Source organism: Apodemus sylvaticus, chromosome 2, assembly GCF_947179515.1.
Source record: "Apodemus sylvaticus chromosome 2, mApoSyl1.1, whole genome shotgun sequence".
Taxonomy (NCBI): domain Eukaryota; kingdom Metazoa; phylum Chordata; class Mammalia; order Rodentia; family Muridae; genus Apodemus; species Apodemus sylvaticus.
This window is the reverse complement of record NC_067473.1, coordinates 131409680-131434873: the sequence shown is the minus strand read 5'-3', so window position 1 is coordinate 131434873 and position 25194 is coordinate 131409680. Positions and strand designations below refer to the sequence as shown.

The 25194-nt window shown below is 40.2% G+C and overlaps 1 protein-coding gene and 1 long non-coding RNA gene across 2 annotated transcripts in view; one reads left to right on the top strand and one right to left on the bottom strand.

Annotated features, from left to right (window-relative positions):
- Rybp (RING1 and YY1 binding protein) overlaps positions 1-24843 on the top strand; it is a 57758-nt gene extending 32915 nt beyond the window's left edge. The window contains exons 3-5 of the mRNA XM_052174435.1: positions 20346-20522; positions 20620-20718; positions 20987-24843. Coding sequence (XP_052030395.1) covers positions 20346-20522; positions 20620-20718; positions 20987-21239 — 529 coding nt within the window. The 3' untranslated portion in view covers positions 21240-24843. The remainder of the gene's footprint in view (positions 1-20345; positions 20523-20619; positions 20719-20986) is intronic.
- LOC127678991 (uncharacterized) lies at positions 11551-20394 on the bottom strand. Its single transcript, XR_007976664.1, has 3 exons — positions 20311-20394; positions 14916-15206; positions 11551-12594 (listed from the first exon to the last, which is right to left on the bottom strand). It is a non-coding gene; the product is annotated as an uncharacterized LOC127678991 (long non-coding RNA).
- Positions 24844-25194: the final 351 nt, after the last annotated feature.

The following is a 25194-nucleotide window of genomic DNA, read 5'->3' as shown; positions in this document are numbered from 1 at the left end:
CTACTTAAATACCCTGATGTGCCTGTTTTCATCTGCCTTTGTATTTCCAGAATCTGCTTGCTGCTTGAGTAACACTGAACATTGAATGAATGGGTGAATTGTGAAAAAAGAACACTTAGCAGGACAAAATTCTTCAAATGCATGTACAGAACCACATGAATTCTAGAGCTATGATACAGAGAGCTTTGATCAGGAGCTGTCAGGGGATGGGTGGAAGTGGAAGTGGGAAGAAGACTGTGTTTAAGGTTGGACTGGACACTAGAGGAACAGTAGTCACATCTGTGTTAACCTCCCCCCAACTGTGTCTTTCCTGCTAGAGGAAGAATGGCATTAGATAAATATGACATTGTGGCATTTAGGCTTTGTTGAAAATCCTATGGTCTAAATGGGAACCTGGTAGAGAGGAAATACCAGTGTTTATGAAAAGTGTTTATTTAAAGCAGTTGTTACCAAATGATCACTTACTGCAGCCATTTTATTGACATGAGTAGGATAGCTAAGCTTTTCCTCAGTTACTTGTTTTTTAAGAGGCAGAGATCATAAACCTTTAAAGTCTAAATTACTTGACAGATCACTTGTTTATATCCTGGTGTTTGCTTATTAATAGCAGATGAATCTGAGCATTGTCTCTAGTTTTTTTGTAGTATCTGAGTACTACTAGGAAAGTCAAGTGAACATTAAAGGAAGTTAGTTAATCTTAAGGATTTAGAGCAAGGCCATCTATATCTAAAGATTAAAATCACTAAAATTAAGGACTTTGCACTCTCCTGTAAAGCCAGTTAGTTAGTATCCTGGGGGTTGAGACAGGTAGATGTGAATTCAAGGCCAACCTGGAGTCCAGAGCAAGATTTTGCTTGCACTCCTTCTCCCAAAAAGGCAAGGCCTTAGAAACTTCATTTCATTGTCGTATAATATGGGCAGTGGCAGTGCACGCCTTTAATCCTAGCACTTGGGAGGCAGAGGCAGGCAGATTTCTGAGTTCAAGGCTAGCCTGGTCTACAGAGTGTGTTCCAGAACAGCCAGGGCTACACAGAGAAACCCTGCCTCAGAAGGGGGAGGGGGGAAATCCGTCTCAAGAGGTAGGGAGGAGATACTTCTTTCATCACTTTCATCAAAGTGGCTAGGGTTCTTTAGGCAACAAGCAGAGCTACCCAGAGTGTCTCAAGCATGTAGAGGGATAAATCTTTTATTCCCTCAGTTGCTGTGCTGAAATCTCCCACCCTCTGCCAACCCCTGTTCATTGTCTTTCCAGTAATGACTTTTATTATATTTTATTCACTCTGTGTATGTGTTTGTGTCTTTTATGTTTTGATATCGGAAGAACTTGCTATGGATCAGTTTTTTAACTTACACCATGTAGACCCCAGGGATCAAACTCAGATCAGGCTTAGGCTTAGTGGCAAACACCTTATGAGCCTTTCTCCACCTTGGTTATGACTTTCAAATATTGAATCCTTCCTGCCTCTGTGTGTGTGTGTGTGTGTGTCTGTGAGTCTGTGTGTGTGTGTGTGCGCCCGTATGTGCCCTTTGAAGAAAAGGTAAGATAGAGTTTAATTATGAAATAAACTCAGCTAGTTTCCTTTCTTCGACTCTGAACCTTTAGTCTTTATTTTGTCTCTTTTCACCATGCTTTAAAGTACTATATAGGATAGTTTTATCCGAAGTTGTAATAACTACAGTTATGTGAAAATAGTTTCTGATTACATCAATTTTTCTTAAGGTGTACGTACATATATTTCATTCAGTTTTTAGTTTTGTGTCAACAGGTCCTCTGGTGTACATGCAAATTGATTGTAAGTATGGCTGATGCCTTAATATGTATTTGTACTACAAGAATCTTTAGCTTGACCCTTTACCTCTAGCAGAGGACTGACTGGAGAGGGAAATCAAGTTTTCCCTAAATGTCCTCAGCCACCGAGGAGGAGACCTTGTAAAGAGCTTGGTGATCTGATTTCACAGTGAGCACCTGTCTCTCCATTTGTGGGTGATGTAGCTGATCCTGTTATTTTTCCTTGGGGGGTGGTATTCAGGGTCATTGATTGGCCCACCAGACTGATTTCAAGTGCCTGCAGTGATACTTTTACTTGAGAAAAGACATTTAATGGGGAGCTTTTACTGGGGGAAAGAATTCTACCAAGATTAATGGATGTGTAATTTTAGAGACAGAGACAAAGTACTGTCTTAAGGCAAATTAAATAAGACAGAAGTTTCTTTTAGAAAATGTTTCACTGGCTTTTCAGAATTGTCCTAAGATGGAGACCTCACCTTCTTCAAGAGGGCCTCTGCCCCTTTAACAGTTACCTTAGGGATTAAGCTTTTAAATTGGGAGTGTGTGCGTGTGTAAGTGTGTAAAAAAACATTCCAACGTCCCTGCCTCTAATAACTGATTGAAACAGATCGATATTCTTTTTCTTGGACAGAATTGTGCCTTCATTCTACATGGCTCTACTGGGTGTATAACAAAGTAACTTTGGAATGAATGGCAAACCTTTTCTCTGAAAAAGTAGTGATTCTACTTAGTTTTATTATTGGGTTTTGTTTTGTTTTTAAATTAAGATTTGTTTGTAGGGCAACTTCTGAGTTAGTCTTTTGAAATCCAAGCAATGGGAAAGTTTGGGGATGCCTTAGTAGGAGAGATTCTCTAGATTCTAGTAGACAAACAACAGCCCACAGCCTTTGTATCGCCTAAGAACTCATGAGTTGGTTTTACATTTAGTAGCAGTTGTCTCCTAAGTCTTGATTTTTGTGTCTTTGCTATATTTGAGGATTTGCCTGGTTCACTACAGGTTTTTGGTCCCTGATATAAAGAAGTAAAGTAACTAATACTAACACATTTTAATTGAATATTTGTGCAGAGACCATGAACTGGAGTTAGCTAGGTTACTAAATCAGGTGTCATGAATGACATTTTGGTCAGTTACAGGGCAATAATTCAGTGGTGATCCTATATTATCAAGGAATTGAAACAGTCCTCTCTTACCTGGTAACATCCTGGCCACCACACTGGACATATAAAGTATGGTGTATGGTTAAACTAGTGTAAGCAATCCTATATTATTTCTGGTGATGTAAAAGTATGGTGTTCACACCTGGGTACAGTACTCTTCATAATGAATAACTGAGGTGTGTGTGTGTGTGTGGCCAGATGGTCTCAGGCTGGTTTTGAGCCTCTCATTCTGTCACCACCTCTGAAGCATTGGTATTATAGGTGTGTGCCAACACATCTTACTTGCTTTACATACTTTTCATTGTTTTTATGTAAGCTTATACATATTTACTGTAAAGCAGTGTACTGTGTAATGCCAGCAGCAGCCTCACATATCTGTTTAGTATACCTTAATTATGTCATTTCTTTGTGCTGAATTTAATGCCAAGTTATTTTGTTCCTGATGGGCCTGTGAGGATTAGGCTATATGTAACACTGCCCCAGCTGTACAGTATAGGTTTGTAGTAGTACTCAGATCATTCAGAAATGCAGTGTGATACAATGAATAATTGCTGAACACATTTCTTAGGACATAGAGACATAATCATTAGGATTTACGTCTGGGTTTTCTCAGATTCTCTCTAGAGTAGATTTAATCATAATGTATAAGTTAGATACTCTCTCTCCACGGCATTCATCACAAAGTTACTGTACAATGGGGAGATAATAGATGTGTTTTTGTATATTAGTTGTGTCTGTATTGTTCTATTAATTAGTGTATTGCCCCCAGATCAGTAATTGCAAGATGAGTACCTTTTTTGGTAAGGATCTGGGAGTGGCTTACTCCTGATGAGGTTCTAACAGTGTCATTTGAAGGCTTGGTAGGAACTGGACAGAGTATTGCCTTGTGGAAGACCTTGGGCACTTGATGTCTGTTAGCAGGTATGATCTCAGTTGCTCACCATTTAAGTCTGCCCATAAGGCCTTTTGTGGTATGGCTGCCTCACTCCCACACCTGGAGTGTCATCCTGTTCTTGTTTTATGAAAACTGTTGACTACTCAACCAGACCAGCCTGGACAACATGGGATCCACAAATTACACCTTCTGTTTAGTTCTTGTCTCAGTTAATAGTTGTTATACTATATGTTTAGGTTTCCAGGAGAAACCTCACTCAGCCAAGTTAAGAATAGCAGATTTGATTTGTGATATAGCATTCCTCTCTCTGTTTGCTTAACACATAGCTCAGTGAATAGAGGTGTTCCAAGGATGGGAAAATCACTGTAGATTTCTGGTTTTCTCTAGTAATTCATGTGTTTACCTCCTATTTCCACATGAGTGGGTCCAGCAGAGGAGAAGCATCTGTATCACATTTGGAAGAGTGTTTTTTGAAGATGACTGAGGTGTTTGTTTAATAACAGCCCTTTTTTTTGATAGTTGGTGAACTTCATAACTTGAGGCACATTCTTGGAGTCTTAGGCTCAGCAGTAACAATGTTACCTGTTTTAAATCAGTTAGGGGCTAACAATGGAGTTCAAAATGTAATACTCTATTATCTTTAAGGGATATGTTCAAACCCCCCTCCCAACCCCCCAAAAAACCTCACCCACATGGTAACAAACTCATTATAAGTATTACATAGTTAGGATGCAGTTTAATTTTTAAGGTAGGCATAATAAAATTAGAAATACTACTAAAATAGCATACCATAGTAAATGTTACTTAAAACTTGTGAAATGATTTCCTATTAATATTTTTCCTATTAATATTTGATTGTAGCTAACACATTGGAAAACAAAACTAAGGCTAAAGGAGTAATGTAGTATTTTGGGTTTTTGTTTGCTTGCTTGCTTTTGTTTTTGAGACAAGGTTTCACTATGTATATCCTTGGTTAACTTAGAACTCAGAGTTCATAGTTTCTTCCAAGTGTTGGACAAGTTCTCTTACTATGAAACAGGCCTGGGACTTCAGAGTCTCCTGCCGAAGCCACACAAGCACTTTGTTTACAGCTGTGCACCATCACATCTGGCCTGGACAAGATTTTAAAGTTGGATTTATATTCAGGGGCAACTATTTTAGAAGTCGAATTGTACTCAAGTCTATCCTTTTGAGGTAAGCTTGTTTCTTGTGTTTGGCTGGTAAACTTACGCCACGTGTTAAAATCATCAGCATCTCAGTCAGAGAATTAGAAGTGTTAATAGAAATAGAGTGAGCTATGGTGAAGAAAACTAATACATGGAACATCAGGGGCATCAAAGCACTTAGAAATGTTTCATCTCTGTGTGTTGGGGGGGGGAGGGCAGCCGCCTTAGGACCAAGTGACAGTGACTTTAAAACCGCTGATAGGAAAACATCACTGTGCCCAGCCGCTCTAGCAAGCAGACAATTTCTTGACCTCTGGCATTGCTCCTTATTGATGCTATATGATATTCCCCTGAAGCTGTGATGTAAGATAGTAGTTACTACAAGCTGGACAAGACATGGAACTTTTGTTATTGTTATCCTATGTTTAAAAACAAAAAAATTCAGCATATCTTAGAAGTCTGTCCAACAGCCATTGAGGCTGACGCAGATTTCATTGTTCAGTTTGCAGGTCATGTAAGGATCATGGAGGTGACTTTAGCTCTAAAAATTATTTTCGCAGATCCAAGACCCAGGATTTATCTAATTTGTAAAAACATGCCTTTTAAAAATCAACTGCCATTCTGACCAACAACAGCTTTAATTGCTGATTCAACTCTCAAATTGTAAAAATACCTAGCTTGAAATGATGATGAAGCGCACCAGGAATCTCAGATATCACACATTTCGCAACATTTGTCTTAGTTTTGCATTCTCTTTGTATTCAACTTCCAAACTGAAAGACACAAGTATTTCAATTAGTGGCTTTGGATCTTTTTCTAAAACTAACCCTTCTCCATTGTGATCAAAGTCTTGATTCCTCTTCTTAAGGAAAATCTTGGGGGCAACTCCTTGTCTTTTTCCACAAGGGAAGTAGGTGGGAAGATGCCAGCTCCTTCTATACTTTCTCCCCTCTCCCTCATCTACACCAGAATCTGGGTCTGGTTGCCTGGAAACCCACTGGCTTTATTATGCCTGTCTTATACCCTTTTTCCTTCTATTTCCTTCTGTATTTCTCCCTCCTACATTACCTTCTCATAATCGTTAGAAAACAGGCTCATCAGCTAAGGGGATCAGAATTTCCCTTTTAGAAAACCCACTGGGAATAGGGTCCTTCCGTCTGGGGTAGCTGCTATATGAAGTTGTGTGTTTACAATCTGTTGGATGGACTCTTAGCATCCACTCCCCCTCTCCCCCTATTTAGGCAAGGACTTTTTTTTTTGTTGTTGTTGTTGGGCTTGTGTATGCGCTCACCCACCCAGTCCATTGACTGCTTGAGTGAGAGCTGGGACTGCAAAAGCTTAAGGTTTTTAAACCAGCCTTCAGTTTTGAAGTCACTGGTCTTCACTCTCATGTCATAAAGGCACATCCATTTGGAAGTTTTTTTTTTTGGAAGCAAGAGTCTTACTAGGTAACCCAAGTATACATAACTGAGGTTAGCCTCGAACTCATTACCCTCTTGCCTCAGCTTCCAAAATGTTTGGGGTATATCACCAGGCTCTACTATCTTGGCATCTTTTGATGGTAACGCGTGACAAGGAAAAGAGAAAACCAAACTATTCTTTAGGTCAGTACTATTCTTAACTGCCTTCTCCCCCAGTTAGTTTGACAAACACGATGTACAGAAATAAAAAGCAATATGATAGAATTTTGATATTGAGATAGCAAGTAAAGCAAGAAGGTGCTGGGGTCAAATAAGTGGGAGTTAGTGGTTGCACACAAAGCTGTGGGACTCTCAAAGTGGTTCAGTGGGCAGGCTAGAGTTTGGCTCACTGCATCCATATCAGGTGGATCACAACTCTTTATAACTCCTACTCTGGGGCTTTCATGTCTCTTCTAGCCCCTGCAGGAATCTGTATTCACACACGTGTACTCCATACATAATTTATTCACTTTGATAATACAATCACAACATTCTTCAAAACATTATGTGCTTTAAAATTTTTCATCTCACCCAAACACTATTAGGAATGCCTCGTAGATCAGGTTATAATTACCAACCTTAGGCTAAGTCTTAGAAATTTTGTAAATTGTTTTATTTCTTAGAATTCCATTGAATTAACCTCCCCTAAAGATATTTTCACAATACCACCTGGATTCATTTTTACCTCTGCATAAAGCTTTGTTTATGCTTTGAGGTGCTTGTCCTTAAGTGCATCATTTGGAACTCCAGAAAGGATCTAGTAGTTGACCTAGAGACTGGAGGGTTGGGCTTCCCATCTAGTCAAGTTATTACAGTTGGTGTGTTACAACTCAAAAAAATCTTGATGGGGTCAGTATTGACTTGTTCCTTTCTCAGATCAAACCACTGGCCGTCCTTATTGCTTTTCTTGTAAACGTACACATTAATATTTTCCAAAGTCTTGGAGAGAGTTGGCTCAGTTTCACCAAAACCTTATTGATTGGGGTGGTGGTGGGATTGTCAACCTATAGGAACTGAGGAAGGTGATTTCTTTTGCAAAAGAAAGTTTGGTTGAAGCTGAGAGTAGTGGCACACACATTTAATTCTAGCCTTTGTAAGGCTAGATCTCTGCCTTTGTAAGGCAGATCTCTATGAGTAGTTTGAAGCCAACCTGCTCTATATAGTAGGTTCTACAGCAGCTAGGGCTACATAGTGAAACCCTCACTATGGAAAGAAAATATAAAGAAAAGCACTTGGTGTATATGTGGGGGGGTGTGGTGTAACTTTTTATCAGAAAGCTTACTTTGCATTTGGACTTCATTATTGAGTCCTACTCAGAGCTCACTGATCTCTTTTAACCTAGTACACTGTTTTCATGATCCTTTGGAATAAAAAAACCCCTTAGTGCCTAAAACACTACGAACTTCCATTTGTTGGGTGGACAAGTTAAGATTTTAATGATTAGTCTTAAAATATTATTGCTAATCAAAATATATTCCCTAGCTATTTGAAGGTAATGGTTTCCACAAGATAAGACTCCATATTTATAGAGGAAAAAGGCCGGGTGGTCATGGATACATGTTGAAGTAAGACGACTGTGACTTGTTTATTAATAAAAGTTAATTTAAAAGATTTTTTAGTTACTGACAGAACTAACAAAGTAATTTTAAAGGGTAGGGTTTGATCCCCAGCAGGCAAGGGAAAGGGAAAGGGAGATAGCTTAACAGTGAAATTCACAACTGTGATCTGCTTCTGAAAGAACTGTATTCAAACACTACTATTGTTTTAAAGTTCAATACACTGTCTTCAAGAAAGAGGGCTGAATGCCAGCACATAAGACTTAAATTAACAGCAAAAATCATGACAGCTGCTAGTATAACAGGTGACACACTTAGGGCAGTGTCAGTTTCTGTCCTTTGTGGACAGTGCTGGGCTCTGCTGGGCAGGACAGCTATGCAGACTCCTTTAATAACCTTTCTGATCATCCTGAAATAGTCAAAAGGGGATAATTATTTTCCATGTAATATTTCATGTTTTGTTGGGCGTGTAGGTCTTGGTTTGTATTCTTAGCTCTCTAGCCTGGATCTTGCCATATAGACTAGACACTAATGCCTTATGCCTGTAGCAGTCTTGCTTAAGCTTCCTCAGTGGTAGAATGACAGGGGTACAGTAAATGTTGTGTCAGTTAAGGCTTGTCTTTTGCATAATTGGAATATCTTTTCTATGACGTCAACCTTCTTAGACATCTTTCTGGAACTTGAAGGAAAATAGTTGGTTTTACTAAATCAAAGTTTTAAAACTTAATGATGCTTTATGAATAAATAAACATGTAAAACATGGAGTACTTCTTTGCTCACTATATTCATCAGCATTTATTCTCAGCTCTGTTGGACAAGTAAGTTTTCCTTTTTAACAGCTAGAGAAACAGACCAAGGGACTGTTGATTCATGTGGAAACTGATAGGCTACACGTTGTTTTTCCTAGTAACTATTATTGTTACTGAACACTTACAGCCAAAACTGATGGGTGGGTGGCCTTCTGTATTCCTAGCATACCAGCAGAAGAGGTAGAATTGTGAGATGCTGTCTCCAGAAAAAGGAAACTACATCAAACAGATTGCTGACCTTCTTTGCATTTTATTGTCAGGTCTTGAATCCATTGTTAAGTTCACTGAATCTCTTTGGATTTTTGTCCTATCTGAAACATTATCTCTTGTCATCTTGTCAGCTGTAACCAGTTTGCAAGCCTCTGTATAAAATACAAACTTCTTCATTGTAGATAGCTTCATTGTAGTTGAGTGATTGTCTTTCTCCTGACTGTCTTGGCCTCAAATGCAATAGAGTTCCCTCCTGTCTTTGCCTCCCAAGTGCTGGGATTAAAAGTGCTCACCAAGACTAGCGAGTGTCCTTTTTTTAAAAAAAAAAAAAAAGGAAAAGAAAAGAAACTATTGCTCTATGCTGAATACCAGTATTTCAGTTAAATTCTCTAGGCCTGCAATTCAGTAGGCTTCTGTTTTACTTTTAACTTATAAAATCCTGATTAAGCATGCATGCCTGTAATCTCAGACCTAGGAAGCAGAGATAAGATCCATGGAGAGTGCTGGCCATCCAGTGTAAGAGAGCCTGCCTGTGTCAGAAAATAAGGCAGAGAGCAGTAGGTGACATCGCACATGGCCTACCTCCACATACACATGCACATGATTGTGTCTCCATCTATTATACATGATGTAATTGAAACATAAAAGTAGAAGTAGCATTGTAGTTTCTCATCACTCAGCTTTATTTATTTAAATGTTAAATTGGGAATCATCTTGATCTTCACAAGTGCCATGCTATTCCTCAGAAACACAGTAGCAATCAGTATTACATGTTAAAGCAGTTTGAAGCTGCCTATGAAGACAAGATTAGGGGTTTGGGGCTAGTCTGGGCTGCATGAGACCATGCCTCCAAAACTAATACCCTGCTTGGAAAACAAACACTACTGCACATCCATGTGTATATGGCTCTTGTGAAAAAAGATTGATAGTGCCCAGTGTTGGGAATGGAGAACTATCACAGTGTTCAGGCTGTGCTGGAGAGTGTGAAATGGCACACTCATGAAAAATATTGGCAGCTTCTCAAAAAAACTAGATGTAGACTTGCTACACATCTAGCTAGGAGAAAGAAAACATATGCCACAACAGTTTGTACTTGGTGCTCATTTCAGCCTTCTATCAAAGGAGATTGGGTAAACAACAGGCACACAATGTGGATAGAGCTCAGAGACCAAGTTCAGTGCAAGTAGGTAAAAGTAGGTAATGTACTTGAAAAGTCTATGTTGGGTCATCCATGTACATCAAGCTGGAGGACAGGTGGATCTTATCTGTACACCAGATCTGTGGTCTGGAGCTGGGAGAGAGGCACAGAAGATAGAAGATAGGCTTGGGGATTTAGCTCAGTAGTAGAGCTGGGTTTGGTCCCCAGCTCTGGGGTAAAGAGGGAGGAGAGAGAGAAAATAAGATGATGGGAGATGGTAATCACTCTGCTGTGTACCTGTGATACCAGTTCTCTGATTGTACCTTTGAGATGTAAATGGCTAGTTGGCATGATCAGGCACACCTGTATGCCCAGGTACTAGCAGGCAGTGCCTAATATAAGAGCTCATGGCCATCCTAGGCAACATAGAAAGCCGCCTTTCTCTTAAAACTATGAGAACAGTGGCCAAGTCAAGCAAACTGCAGTACCCACTGTCTTTTGCTTTCTTTCCTGCTTTTGTGGGAATGTAGGAATGAATAGTTTTGGAGTTAGTGCTATCCTTTAGCCCTGAGCTGTAGAGGGACTGAAGAGGGCCCTGGGCTCTCTGTTTCTTTCTGCAACAGGTTGGCTGCTTGCTTTTCTAGGCACACAAACTAAGTCTTGGCATTTGAGCCCTTATTCCTGAGGAAAAGATTCAGTTTCTGAGAGGTTCCCTTCCCCCCTTCTATTCACAGGATTCTAGAAGGCATTTTATATTTAGAAAGCAGTTCATTTAACTAAAATCTATCCTTAGTTCTTTTGACATGTCTACCTTTGGCTACATACTGTTTGATGATCAAATATGGCTTTGGAATACAGTGTTCTTGGGTATTAGAGGCATTTGGTCAGTGCTGTTTAGATCAGTGCCTGTGATGTGATATTCAGGCTTCTTTCACACAAGCATCAGTCACTTCTGGTCCTCATGCTACCAGGGTAAAAGGCTCATTTATCACTTTGTATCCCCAGGTTAACTAGGATGGTCTTCCTTCTTCTCTAGATAATGTACTGCTTAAAGATGTTAGCTGATCTAATGACCATTTGGTATTTAGTAACTTTAGACTTTAGAACATACTCAGAAGGACACAAGGCAAAAGCTAGAAGAGTTACAAGGAAGAAACTTGTAATGATAATATGAGTTTTAAAAACAAAGAAAATAGGGGCTGGAGAGATGACTCAGAGGTTAAGAGCACTGACTGTTCTTCCAGAGGTCCTGAGTTCAAATCTCAGCAACCATATGGTGGCTCAACCATCTGTAATGGGTTCTGATGCTCTCTTCTGGTGTGTCTGAAGACAGCTACAGTGTGCTCAGAAATAAAATAAATATTAAAAACAAAGAAAATATATCCTGTGTGATAAAATTAACAGATTCATACTAATAGAGCACAAATACCAAGTTAACTGGGTCTTTACATCAATTCAAGGGGAATCCATATGTGGATAATCAGTCAGTGGTTGAAAGTTTGAGGAGAAATATATTTGTAAAGTCCAGAATTTCTCTACTAAAGATGCAAGTGCTCTTAACCACTGAGCCCGCTCTCGATCTTCTACCCAAACAGTATTTCTAGAAAGCAGCTCCTTACAATTTTCCTGATCATGAAACTACCACAGGCAGGCAAGACAGTAAGAAGTAAAAACAGTAAAATGTGTTGTGAAGGCTTCATTTGAACCCCCAAACAGAAAAAAGCTTGAGCATGGGGAACAGCTTTGGGGGGATATGGTTTGGTGAACAATATCATTTAGATGTTATAGTTTCCTAATTTAGGTCACTGCCCCACATCTTCATAAGATCTTAATATTAAGTGAGGGATTATATGGGAACCACAGTGTCACTGCAACTTTTCTGTAAGTCAAACTTGAAAATTGGTAAGTTATTTTAGCAGTTTTTGCAAGAAGTTTGCTGTCGGTCAAGAGGATGGGGGAGTTCTTTGCATACACACTTTGCAGTCTTTTTTTGGAGTGTGGAGACTCCAAAACCTGTTAGACCCTTTATCAAAAATGAAAGTGGATACTTTGAGGAAGAAGGCACTGGATTTGAAGTAAATACTTGGTTGAAATATGTCTAGGTTATTACAGCCATGTATGCAATATAAGACTATTCCAGTTTATCCAAATATCCCTTTATACAGGTGAAGGGTTTAGCTAACATCATGCTATTGAGATCTTGCTGGTCGTGTAGGGATCCCACTTGAAACCCACTTGAGTACTTGTGATGGTGTGGTTTCTCTAAACAGACTTACTCATTGAACCATGCTTTGGGGATTTTTTTTTTTTTTTAATCTGTAGATCTTTTTTAATTTGCCAGAGGAACAGGCGAATCAGCATTTCTGAAGGGCTTCAGCTTCCTATGATGCAGATTGATCAAGTCTGTCTGGTCCTGAGAACAAAAGTAGAAATGTGCTTGAGTAGTTGGTATATTTGAGGTGGGTGAATAGAGCTTGTACCTCATCTGGCACAAAACTGGATTAGAAACACTTGAGGATGCTGCTGGGATTCCTGTGAGCTTTTCGCTTCCCTTTAAACATGGGATGTAGTTTTTTGCTTCTTTCCCTTCACTTGCTTCTATTTCACTTTCTATATCACTTTCCCTTTCCCTTCTCAAACTGGTGTGTTGGAAGCTCACTATGGCACACAGACTATCCTCATGGAAAGCACTTTTCTTTGGAAACCAAGTGTCTTACACTTTGTTCTAGGGGATAGCAATATAGAAGATAAGATGTATATAAAAAGGTCCCTAAAGAAGTATGTTCTGAGCCGGGTGGTGGTGGCGCACGCCTGTAATCCCAGCACTCTGGGAAGCAGAGGTAGGCAGATTTCTGAGTTCGAGGATAGCCAGGGCTACACAGAGAAACCCTGTCTCGAAAAATACCAAAAAACCACACACACACACAAGGAAGTGAGACCCAACAGTTAACTATAGAGTTATAATGTAGAGATAAGCAGCATGCTAATGTAGCATCTACTGCCCCATTTTAGAAGAAATACATATTCTCATATTCTTGTAGTAAGCACTGAGCTTCTGCCAGGAAACTATTATTTCAAAGCAGAGTTGGGGGTATAAGGCAAAATTGAAAAAGGTAGTATACTCTACTAGATCCATAATATAGTAGAGAAAAAGTAAAGTAATAAATTATAAGCTAAGCAGCAGATATACACCAGAGTGGATTGAAGCTTCCTAAAACCTAGCCTCGGATTACTTGTTCAGAGAGTCAAAGAAACAAGTATCTTTGAGCTTGGATGTAAGTAAAGCTTGAAGAAGGTATCAGCAGCTAAGGGATGGAAGGTAAGCAAACAGATGGTGGAAGAAAGCATCGAAAATGAGAAGTTGCAGTGTAGTTTGGGCTTGTGTGGATAGACAGTGTGGAGAGAGTTTTTAGCAAAGTTGCGATAGTGTTAAGTCCAGGAGTTAAGATACCCTTCTGTAAGCATCCAAGTGTAGCAGAGGTCTTAAGCAGTGTGTGTTAAAATTACCAGTGATTTAGAAACCATTGTAGCATGAGTATTAAATCATAAATTAGCTTCTTACAGAGGGTATTTGCTTGTACTTAAATTTGGGGGTAATTTAAAGGGTTAGGTTTGAGGGAAACATTTGAAAAGATAGATACCTTAATCTAATTTAGCACTTCTTAATTTAACCATCACCTGCAGAATTTAGTTGGATGAGTACTAGACTATAAATTGCCTAATAGCTTTTATATTTGTTTAGAGAATTATAGATCCTTTGTGTTTTATAAGTATTTTAGTGAAATGAACTATAATTTCAAAATGGTTACATAGATTTTTAAATAGGGTCTTTGACAGCTATGAAGTAATGTGCACAACAGATTGAATTGCTTTAATGTCTTGTTTCTTGGAGAGAGACTTGATTTATCAAATTTAATTGCATCTGAAACTGTATTTGCCTAGAGTTGTGTCCTTGTGGTTTATAAGATAGTTTTGCATGCCTTTTGGAAGAAAAGGATTTGGGTCACATTCAACTTACATTATAACATTTGTAGCCAGGCTGTGGTGGCGCACCCCTGTAATCCCAGCACTCTGGGAAGCAGAGGCAGGCAGATTTCTGAGTTTGAGGCCAGCCTGGTCTACAGAGTGAGTTCCAGGACAGCCAGAGCTATACAGAGAAACCCTGTCTCAAAAAAAACGGGGGGGGGGGGGGGGGGAGCACCCAAACCATTTGTAACATGTTAAAGCTGACATAAAAACAAGCCTAATAGGTTGCTGACAGTGGGCAGGCACTTTACTTAGATGTGTTTATTAAATATTGAATGCCAGTATCTAAGCTAAAGAAAAAACTTCAGTGATCACTTACTCTCTATCAGTGTTTTCATCATCCAGGGCACATAAGTCAGGCCAGATGATGTAACTGAACCCAGATTCACAGAGTACACTGAGCGAAGGCTTTTATGCTGCTGTAGACCTTCCTCCCCTCTGTTAGGTTGAGCAGATTGGAGCCTGTCCTGTGTCAGTTTAGGCTCTTGTTAGGGTACTTGGGCTAACATACTCAAGGGCAGAATCCTGGCACCACTCTGGACCAGAATGAAATGCCAAAGAAACCCACTGATCTCCAGAGAAAGGTAGGGTGGTTCAGTGGATAAGGACACTTACACCAAACCTAACAACTTGTGTGTGTGTGCGCGCGCGCGCGCGCGCGCGAAGAGACACCAGTAGACTCCACCACGCACTCAGTACTAGCCTCACCGCATTTGATGTTAATCTCGCTCTTGGAAGATGGTGATGGCCTTCTGATTGATAACAAGCTTCCCATTCTCAGCCTTGTCTGTGTGGTTGAATTTGCCATGGGTAGAGTCTTACTGGAACATGTAGACCATGTAGTTGAGGTCTATGAAAGGAGTCATTGATGACAACAATCTCCACTTTGCCAGATACTGAGCGTAGGCAGCTGTAGCCCAATATGGCCAAATCCGTTCACATCAACCGCGACCTCGTCACAGGACGAGGCTGGCACTGCACAAGAAGATGAGGCTGTCTCTGGAACAAGGAGGAACAGAGAGGTTTTTTGTTTTTTTTTTAAACCATGGGATTTTGAAGACATGCTATGAGAAACCTAGAGAGTATACTTAATTTGCTAAAAGCATTGGCGTGGCCAGTTTTTCCTGGTACTACAGGTACCACAGGGAAGAGACAGTGGAAAGAAGCTATTCTTACATATGGCTGAAATATTTAGATCACTGTTGGAAAGTTGTGCTAGTGTTTAGTAAGTTCAGAGTCTTTGTTCTTAGCCTGATAAGCATTTGTATGGTTCTTTTTTGAAGTTTGAGTTCATCTGAATGATCCTGCAGGTTGCCTTTTAGGCAATTGTATGTGCCTGTGTCACACCATGCTTACATATAAAATACTTGGCCAGAGCAGCCCCTCACTCTACAGACCAGGCTATCCCTGAACTTAAAGATCCACCTGCTTCTGCCTCTTCAGTGCTGAGGTTAACAACATGCACCACTATCCCAACTTTGGATCGGAATTTAAAGTTAAAGAAATGTTTATAGCACCAGAATAGAATAACACACAGGCTGTCATTAAGGATGCCGTGGAGCTTTTATAAATGCAAATGCTCCATTGTAAACTCAGAACATGATAGAAAGCTGTGAAAAGAGTTATAGGAACATAAGTCCTTCTAGACTAGACCCTCTTGAAAAGGTTTTGATCCTCAGGAATCCCTGGATCAATGAATCAGTTGGCTAAGTCTTTGGGCTGTGCTTTTCAGACATTTCTAAAATGTTAATTCTTTGGTCATAGAAAGGTTACAGTTCTACTTTCTGGTATTCAAATAGCATGTTTTAGGGCCTAGAAAACATTTCTGCATTGTTCAGAATGACAGCTTTGGGTTGACCATTCATCTACTGTTTATTGATTATTAGCCAAGGAAATTGTGTGGAAGCTTGTAGTGGTTGATAAGTATGTAATAAATGTGTATGTGGTATATATAGATGAAGTCCAGCGGCCTCCCCTGAAGCCACTGGATATCTGCAAACACCAGATCCTCAAGTGAAAGTTCATGAGAGGCTCTTTGGTGCTGCTCTTGATAGATACCCTGATGAAACTGGGTGTGTCTTTATTTCCCAGGACAGGGTGAGTACTAGTTTCTTTGCAGGTACATAGTTTTCTGTTTGATTCCTAGTATTTGAACATACATTTGTAGCTGAGATGGTGGTGCTTTGGCTGTATTCATCTTCAGTAGCAAATACTGTTATTTTGCTACATATGTATATATGCTATGACTAGAGCTAAATGAACTTTTCTTAATTTTATTATGACTATAGCCAGATTAACTTAATGTGACTCTACTCTGCTCTAAAGTAATTGATTGAGGCTTTGTAAAAGAGCCTGAGGAGCCCAAAAGCTGCCTCAACTCCAATCTGTACTCTGGGTTTTTGGATAGGATTATCTTTTTATAGCCCTGGTTGGCCTCATTCACTGAGATCCTTCTGTCTCTGCTTTCCTAGTGCTGAGACACCCAGTTGTACTCTTGTACACCCGTGTGCTACACAGCCCATATTATCCGTATGACAACAGGAGAAATATATGGTAGAAAAGGGCATTATGTATGGTTTGGTTGTGTTTCTTGGCTTCTTGAGGGTTTCTCTATGTAGCCTTGACTGCTCTGGAACTCACCTGTAAACCAGGCTGACCTCACTCAGATCTGCCTGCCCCTGCCTGTTGAGAAAAAGAGTTAATTTAGTGTTGGGAGACAGATTTAACAGAGCCTGGTAGCTTACTTGAGTCTGGTGAATACTGGTGGGAAAAAATAGCCTAGAATGGGAAGGGGGGAAAGCAGAGAAATTAATGGTGCCCTACAAGGTATGGCTGCAGTCAATCAAAAGGGTTTTAAATTACCTTTTTGTGAAGGTAGCTGATATTAACATGAAGTCATGAGTCATAGGTTCCTTGGTATTCAAGATACAATGGGCCAGGGATTGGAATTAAATCAATAGAAAAGTTGTCCTGGGTAAGAACCAGGGCCATGTATGGTGTATGCTGCTGCAGGGGTGGACAGCTAGCTTATCACATTGCCTTAGGTAAATGCAAGAATCACTCTGAAATGTAGTCCTGTCTCTTCACAGTTCACAACTTAGAATTTAAATTCTTTTACAGAGACTAGTTCAAACAAAGATCAGTTTTTAGTTCACTATAACCAGGCACATTTACAAAGAAAAAATATTTTCTTTATATATTGTTTATATAAATATATAAATATAATAAACATTTGTGTAAAATATTTTCTAATAATTGTATCCTATTTATAAAAGCATATTTGGTCTATCCTGATGTTGGATGCACCACCATTCCCATTTGCTGTTAAACTTTTTTGTCTACAGGAAAATTAGCTTTGGTTTCTTCAGGCTGGGCATATACATAGTTTTGGGGTGGGGGTAGGAGGAAGAATTAGTGCTTCCCATAGGGATACCTAATATGAAAGAGGTCATGAGAGTGTTCCTAAATACCAGAAGTGCTGGTGCAGGGGTGGGGAGGTGGATGGAGTAAGTATTTGTAACAAGTTTGTAGCAAATATCTCAACTATTGAAAGTAATAAGTTGTCACTGGAGGGTTTGAGTGGGATAGAGAAAGTGGTAGGTTGCTTCTAAGGTAACCATCAGTTAAATTATAGAGCCATACGTACATTTAGAACATAGACGTTCTAATTTTTACTATTTCCAAATAACAGTGCTTTTAGAAGCCAGGTCAGTTTTGGTAGTCAATGATCGAATGCAATGCTCCTTAGTCTTAATTTCTTTTGACTTGTATAAAACAGCACATCACTACTTGCCCACACACGTTGTGCCTCTGCTAGGATGAATGGACCATCATTTATCTCTTTATGTATGGATTTTGTCCTGTCCGTAATGAAGCTTATTGCCTGTGCTGAAGTAGTGCCTATTTGCTGATGTGTTCATTCACTGCCCAACACTGGCTCAAGTATTCAGGCCTCTTAGCTGTTGGCCGAGGCATGTGAGGAATTGAGCAAGCTGGCCTTGTTGGAGTCATGTATCCTGGAGAAGCCAGGGAACTACAGTAGGGAGGAGCTGGAGGTTGTGCTGGTAGGTGAGTGCAGTAGTACCTGACCTTCACAGGTTGTTTGAAAGTTCAGGAGCTCCCTTTTCTGTCTCTGTTCATCTCCTTTTTTATGTAAGGCTACATTATAGCACATGGCTTGCACCAAAAAACAGATAGCATTTCTGATCTCCATGATACTAATATCTGTTATTCTGCCCCCAACCCTGTCCTTAGCCAGGCTCTTATCACCACTGCTATTATTGACAGCCTACAATTCCTTCATCTTTGCTACAGCCTTGATCTGTAAGAGTGAGTGCATGGCTTAAAAGTCCAAGTGGAGAGTTTAGTTAACTACTTTACCTGCAGTAGTTAGTTATGTGCATTTTACCTGGCATTGAGGTGTAAAGTGTGACCTGGTAAAGGATACCACAACACTTGAGTGGCTGCTTGGGTGCCTTTGGTTCTGTCTCTGGGGTGCTCTGCAGGAGGCTTCCCTTGGCCTTGTGTTCAGTTTGTTTGTAATGGGCTTAATTGAAAAGACCCTCAAATCTAGGTGTTTTTCCATACATAATAAGGCCTCATGTAGCTCAGGTTGGCCTCAAATTCATTAGGTTTAACAAAAGCAGTGCTAGGGATCAAGCTCAGGGCTTTGTGTATGCAGGGAAAGCACACCTAACCTCTCCACCGCTGAAGTGTCAACCATTCAAATAGGTAAAGGATAGGGCAGCTTGTTTCAGGTCTGTTTTACACTGCCCAGTAACATTCCCTGAAAACAGCTGGGGTTTGTTCCTTTGTCTATGAAGTGTGCTTTCATATTGTCTTTGTCTTTGTAGCTATTTGTAGCTATATTTCTCTTTGAAGGAACATGTTAGGAGCTGCTTTGTTGTTAAAACTTGACAGTACCTTTTCACCTAAAGGTAAACTGTGGACCTTTGGAGGCAAGGACTTAATTTCATCCAGAGCAGTGTGGTTCCCAACCTGTGGCTCATGGCTCCTTTGGGAGGGGGTGTCCATCCAATAAACCCTATCTAGGGTTGCATATAATAACTGGTCTCATGATCCAGGCTTGTGTTGCTGATAGCAGACATTATCTGTGATTATGCCTTTACTGGAATTATAAAGCATCTGTCTCCTTTCACCTGCATCCCTTGTCCTCTACACCATGTCTTTTCAAGGGGTGCTCCAGTAGCTTGCTTGCTTGCTTAACATGCCTCAACTGTGCTGTTCCAGGTCCTCTGTTTAGAACCTTTTCTCTGGTCAACTTGACTGGTGTGTATCCATTTGGTGTTTCGAATATTGACTATTACAGGCATCCAAACTTGTTTCCTCTTATCAGGGTCAATAATAGTAACATTTCACCCAAGCCATCTCTACCCAAACACAAGCCACACTCCCACCCCACCCCCACCCCCATTCCCATGCTGGATGAACTGCTTGCCTTGTATGTAATACATCACTTTTTCTGCTATATGGCTACAGAGGAGGGCCTGCATTGGCTAGCATTTCTTCCCGAGTTTGAGTCTGTGAATGGTCCTGCATTGTGAAAGTGTTTGGCACCACTTAGAAGCTATGCACAATAGGAATGAGAGCGCCCGTGTCAGCTGGGGATTGGTGCAGACATAACTGTTACAGCACAGTCAATGTACCACTTGTCTGAGGGTTTGGTTGCTTTGTTTGTTTGTTTGTTTGTTTGTTTGTTTGTTTTAACTGTGACTTCATCCCCTTGGGAGTTTGTATGAACCACAGTTACCTCTTATTGCCTTGTATGGGTTGTCCATGCCAATCACAGCTGCAGGGGAGCAGGCCCAGTTAGAATAATTAGATTGAGGAGTGAATGTCACACATTTAATTTCATTCAAGGGATTACCAGTGTCCGTTTAATAAAACGAGATTAGCCCTCTGCAGTGAACATATTTGAAAGCTGTCAGTATAATTGTGACAGCTCAAAAGAAGCATTTTTAGCACTCCTATAAACTTATTATAGATGGTTGCGTAAGGGTATGTATCATAAGTGCATATATGATATCTCCTTTTGAACGTATACACACAACATTGAAACCACATCATTGAAGTACTCACGCACAGTGGTTAATCTCTGTCTTGTGTTCACTGTTGTAGGAAACCTCGCATCAATTCTCAGCTGGTGGCACAGCAGGTGGCACAGCAGTATGCCACTCCACCTCCCCCTAAGAAGGAGAAGAAGGAAAAGGTTGAAAAGCCTGACAAAGAAAAGCCAGAGAAAGACAAGGACATTAGCCCCAGTGTCACCAAGAAAAACACCAACAAGAAAACAAAGTAAGTTTCAGGGTACTACAAACAATGATTATTTTGCACTTGAATCAGACATTTTAAATGATGATTTATTTTTCTGGGTCTTTGCTTTGTCCCTTAGACCAAAGTCTGATATTCTGAAAGATCCTCCTAGTGAAGCTAACAGCATACAGTCTGCTAATGCTACAACAAAGACCAGCGAAACGAACCACACCTCAAGGTACAGTGAAACGGGAGGGAGATATACTAAGTCAGAAGACCAGGGTTACTGCATACTTAAGAGATTTAGACTGAGGAAAGTGGAAGGAGGAGCTAGAGGTAAGGATGCTGACCTTTTCACGGTCAAAAGCTGTGCTAGCTGATGATCATTTCTTTTACTGCTAAAGTGGTGAGCACAGTTAGTGGGCAGCTTAAGTCTGGGCTCATAGGACTGGGAAGGCTTGTGTTGATAATGTCACTTCTTAAATGGTTCCCTTGATGTATTTCAGGCCCAGGCTGAAGAATGTGGACAGGAGCACGGCACAGCAGTTGGCAGTAACTGTGGGCAACGTCACCGTCATTATCACAGACTTTAAGGAAAAGACTCGCTCCTCCTCTACATCCTCCTCCACAGTGACCTCCAGTGCAGGGTCAGAACAGCAGAACCAGAGCAGCTCGGGCTCAGAGAGTACAGACAAAGGCTCCTCCCGCTCCTCCACGCCAAAGGGCGACATGTCAGCAGTAAATGATGAATCGTTCTGAAATTGCACATGGAACTGTGAAACTATGAATCAGGGTATGAGATTCCAACCCTCCACCTGCCCATGCTGCTTGCACCCTGGAGAGTCTTCTGTGGACGACCTTGTAGTGATGCTACCAGGAGAGAGAGGTTCTGCTTGCCATGGGCATCTGGCTACCAAGGAATTTCGTGCCCTGACAGTTACTCTTGACACTTTTATGTATTCCATTGTTTTATATGATTTTCCTAACAATCATTTATAATTGGATGTGCTCCTGAATCTACTTTTTATATATAAAAAAAATCTGCTGTGCACAATTTTCCATGTACATTACAACTGGTTTTGTTTCTGTTCTGTTGAAGAGGGTTGGGAGGGGGGCGGGAACTTTTATTTATTGTGTTCACAGACTCCATCCTGTCAGCATATCCTCTTAAATTTAGTTCTTTCTTCCAGCTATACTCTGTACTATCAGTTTTGATATAACTATATATATAAATATAAAATTATATATAAAGGGTTATTTGAAACCAATCCATGGCAACGCTGGTGCTTGATACACTGTGAAGTGAATACAACATTGAACAGTTGACACAGATCTGGGACAGTCCCTTCTATGAAAGTGCTGAAATATAATTAAAATCAGTCTTACATGAAGTATGTTCCAACCTGCGTGGGAACTTGACTCTCTCATCTGTCTTTAAGAGTACTGGATAATATAAAAGATATATTTTTTAAACAATGTGATCTCAAATTTAAAGACTGCTCCAGATAGCCTGCATTTGCGACGGGCTAATTGACAAGTGGTTCAGTTGGAGGGCTTTGACCATTCGGAAGTAACAAGACTAGCTCCAGAATGCCAAGTATTTGTGTAAATTATGGTTACATGTTAACATTGCTGTTTTTATTAAGCACTCATGAAAATATGGTGTTCTGTATCTCGAATTCCGGCCTTTTTCCAGACCTCTGCTCATGCCTGAGGTATATCTAGCAGCTGTCTCTTAGTTCTAGGGTTGCGGTAGTGCATTTTTTAATCCACACCACCCAGGGAAGCAGTCCCATGGCTACTTCCCCTGTGATAGTTATTGCAGTGGTGGATTTTGTGATCATGGCCTGTTTGCTCCTCTCCTACCCCCGTTCTCCAAATCCTCACCCTACCAATGCAGTTATTAGTCTTTCTTAAAACCTGCTATGGTTCATTTTATTAAATAAGGGTTGTCAACCACACATCCAGCCAGACCTGACACAGAGCTCTTCCGATCTCTGGAGTAATTTTTTAGTTCCTTGTGTGGGAAAGAATCACAGGGGTGCATGGGCGAGTTGCAGGCAAAGCTCACTTCCCAGGAAAATGAATGAATAGTAAGTGTTCTTTGTTGACTGAACTCTGGAAGTTTCTTTTCTCTTTTTTACCATTTTGGGGGTGGGGGATAATCAAAGACCACTGATAATATCACCCCATCTCATCAAGTCTAGGTGATTCGGTTTTGCTCTTAAATTCAGGGTCTTTCTTCTATCTGACTTCATATCCATTGAGTTTGTAGAGCTTACGTCACACTAAGCGTGAGAATGTGGTGTTAACCTTCCTTTAGTTTATCACACTCAAGGACTCAATAGGAGAGTATGTAAGGAAACACCAAGTCTTGGTGTTAGAAGAACTGAGTTTGCTTAATAAAAGAATTTCTATCTGTGGAGGCAACAAGAACATAATAACAGCTTGAATTGAGTAGCCAACAGGAACGGTTCCATTCACATTTACATTAAAACCAGTCATTTGATGCGCCGGAGTCTGTCCACAAAAGCAGTGCTATTTGTCAATGGGCTCCTGTTCTCGACGCATGGACAATGCTCCCCTCTTTTTAAAACAGTGCTTGTGTCTGGGATGCAAGCTTACCTTTTTAAATACCTTTTTAAAGTATTTATTAATGAACCAAAGGAAACCGGGTGCTTTCTATAAGCATCAGAATATATAATACATAGTGATTTGACTATGAATTTTAAATCCACATTTTAATATTAGTGGGGTATTGCAAAGACATTCCTTCTAAAGTTTTAATATTCCTTTTATTAAGGGTCTCAGGGAGGGTTAATTAGTCAGCCATATTTATTTTCCAGAAGTGTAAGGAATTGCTAAGTTTTTTAATTAACTTTTTAAAAATTTAAATGCCACCAAATTCATGTGGATTGCACTGCTCTTTGAACCAATAAGTGTTGGTATGCACTCTGTTCAAAAACACTGTACTTTTTCAAAATGAGTTTCATGTAAAGTGATTGGACCCCCTAGATTAGTGGGAAAGGCTGATTACCAGCTCATAGGCTACTAATTAATTCATCACTGGTGTCTTGGGTTTTCAGTTTTGCCTCCATGATAAATTAAAGAATGAGGAGAGGTGAAAGGAGGGAAGGACCACTTCAGAACTAGTGGAGTGAACTTGCCTTGAGGTAGAAACTGCAATGGTGGAGTCTAAGCAATCAGATGTTCCTGGGCCCCCCGTCCTAGCTGTCACGGGCTGCGTTGGGGTAGAGAGGTGATAGATAGGTGCCACACAATGATCTCCTCAGGCATGCATTCTGGAAATGGAATTCCTATTAGCTTCCTGCATTTACAGTTTGCCCTACTATAGTACTCAGTAGGTAAAAACACTAGTGTAGCTTACAAAGAGACATTAAGAGGACCAGAAATACTTGGTATTCAGTGGCACAGAAAGCAGATAAAAACAAAAAGCACAGTGTTAAGGCTTGCAAGTTTCCCGCACGTTTCGTACATGATCTTTCACACTCGTGTGCACACACAAAGCTGAGCTGACATGCTCTGCCCGAGTCATGCAGTTGGGGGTGGGGGGGAGACATCTTGATACCCACGAGAATATTTTAATCAAAACCTTTCAGTTTGGATCTTGATACTTCAAAACATTGGCAGACGCTTCTGTGAGTTTAGCTCCACTAAGATGTCTCGCCTGCCTTATTAAGACCATTCTCACTCTACATTTTTAAGCTGCCGTATCTTAAATTATTGAGAATTTATTAATTGCTGAATATATAATAACCTTTGCTTGTATGTTACCGAAAATGGTTTAAGAGCCAACATTTAGAGTGTGACAATGGAGCTGAACAGTTTCTAACGCGCAAGCAGTTCTGTTCTTGTGTATGACTTGTAACCTTAATTTACTGTGTAAAGATGGTTACATTATTTCCTTAGCTTTGTTTGTTGGAGACAGATAGCGAATGCTTGTTAAGTATGTCAGAACATAATCTTCCCTTGTGAACTTTTGTTAACGTCTTATACGAGCTCTATTTTCCATTTGCCCAGAAAGGTGGCTTGTATAACGCTTTGGAAGTTTCTGCTCCGTCCGTCTTAGAGCTGACAGTCTGTTAGGTTTGTTTTCTCTTCATGCTAAAGTGTCGGTGGTTTTGTGAACTGGTCAGAAATTCACAGGTCTTAAATGTTTGGGGGAAATTTATATTGGACACTGCTCTTTGTCTAGCAAATAAAAGATGTTAATATATTCCTGTTATTGGCATGCGCACGACTATGTTATTAGAAGCCACTTTATCATTTTCCTGCTTTAAATAGAAATGTCTATTTATGAATTCTGCTTGTAGTTTTTTCACAAATAAAATAGTAAAATTTACATTGGAGACGATTATTTTTGTTCCATAGGTTTTTGCCCTTAGAACAGCCTAATTTCTTGCCCCCTCCCACACACACTTGTGGGATGTTTCCAGTGGGGGGGGGATAGCATATTTTCTTCAGTATTCGAGTTACCACAGCTAGTTATTTTGAGTGTCTTAGTGTGCAGATCACATGGTACAAGAAGAGTTGAGCTAAAGAATCAAGTTTTGAAGAAAGCAATTGTGTCTGCTCCCTTAAGATGGGCTGTGGATGATCTGAAGAAGGGACTGGAGATGTCTTCAAGCATTTGAAAGCCCTCAAACAGACAGCCCTTGCTCTCCACAGAGCTCGCTAAGCCTAGTGTGCCCAG